Raw genomic sequence first — 1181 nt, 5'->3', positions numbered from 1 at the left:
CCAGCCTGGCGCTGCGTGCGCCCCGCCGCCCCTCGGGCTGACCCAGCCGGGGAACGGGCTCCCGCAGACTCCCAGCTCCCGCCGTCTCGGGGCCCAGAGCGCAGACGGAGGTGAACCCCGGGCCGCCCGCGCTGCGGGCATCGCCAGGGGCGACGGGTGCGCGCGCGCGTGGGCCTTCCATCCACCTCTCCGCACCACCCCCGGCACAGCCCGCCCCCGCCCCCCGGGGTTTGGAGACCACAGCACGTTCCAGAACCAGCCATGGCGGTTTCCAACGTTAAGCCCAGACGCGAGTGGGTAATCTCGAACCCGTTTCCTGCTGGAACGGGGAGAGTCATCAGAAGGTGAGTCTTGGTTTGGGGGAGCGCGTCTAGACGCTGAGGTTGTCTGATTAAGCGCTACCCTGGCCCGAGGTGGGGCCCAGGAAGGCTGAGAGACTAGTGGCTCCGCAAGATGAGGTTTGAAATGCAAACCGCCGCCACTTGGCCCCAATTAGAGGCCAAACTTTTATGTAAACAAGGAATAATTAGCTTTGGTAATAGAAGCGTAAACAGAGTCATCATCCATTGATTTGCTAATTGCCCTTCTGTTCCTTGACAATAGCCGGCGTTTGGCCCGTGGAGCAGACTGGCGCGGCGCACCTGAGGCTCAGGTATTGGAGGTCTGGACGCCAAAAGGGGGCGGGGGTGGGAAGTGGGGCCGACTTCCCACCTCCCAGGTCCTGCTGGCTGGCTGCTCCCCTCCCTTTTCTTCCTGGCCGCTCTTGTCACTTCCCAAAGGAGCTGGGATGGAGGATGCAGGGTAGTGTCTGGGAGGCATGGAGTTGCTGGGGACTGGGGAGGGCAGCTGTCACCCCAGCTGGGATCAATGAATTCCTAGAAACTGCAGTTCCTCAATCGCCCGTCTTCAGCCCCAAAGGTCCCTGCCTGGGAACAGTTGCCCCTCACTTCCCCCTCCCATGCAGCCCATTGGACTCCCAGATGGCAACCTCTCATCTGCCCTCTGCACAGACCAGCTCAGGAGGCTTCCTAGCTCTAGAAGCTTCTATACTGTAGGGATGGAGTGGGTTCAGTGTTGGCCTTCTAAACCTCAGGGCCAGCAGTTCGAGCCCACCTGTTTCTGAGGGAGAGAGTCAATGGAAGTGGTCTCCATCAGAGGAGGTTAGAGTTTCCTTGGGGGGG

At 61.2% G+C, this 1181-nt stretch overlaps 1 protein-coding gene and 1 long non-coding RNA gene across 2 annotated transcripts in view; one reads left to right on the top strand and one right to left on the bottom strand.

Moving 5' to 3' along the window:
- Positions 1-181, bottom strand: part of WNT3 (Wnt family member 3) — an 8859-nt gene extending 8678 nt beyond the window's left edge. The window contains exon 1 of the mRNA XM_004707526.2: positions 43-181. Within this exon, the coding sequence (XP_004707583.1) occupies positions 43-181 (139 nt within the window). The remainder of the gene's footprint in view (positions 1-42) is intronic.
- Positions 182-264: 83 nt separating this feature from the next.
- LOC123522743 overlaps positions 265-1181 on the top strand; it is a 2376-nt gene continuing 1459 nt past the window's right edge. The window contains exons 1-2 of the long non-coding RNA XR_006680963.1: positions 265-344; positions 604-652. This is a non-coding gene — a long non-coding RNA (uncharacterized LOC123522743). The remainder of the gene's footprint in view (positions 345-603; positions 653-1181) is intronic.

This window comes from Echinops telfairi, unplaced genomic scaffold (genome assembly GCF_000313985.2).
Source record: "Echinops telfairi isolate 266 unplaced genomic scaffold, ASM31398v2 ScPeMD7_7458;HRSCAF=8496, whole genome shotgun sequence".
NCBI lineage: Eukaryota > Metazoa > Chordata > Mammalia > Afrosoricida > Tenrecidae > Echinops > Echinops telfairi.
Note: the sequence above shows the minus strand (reverse complement) of the source record. Positions and strands in the feature narration are given on the sequence as shown.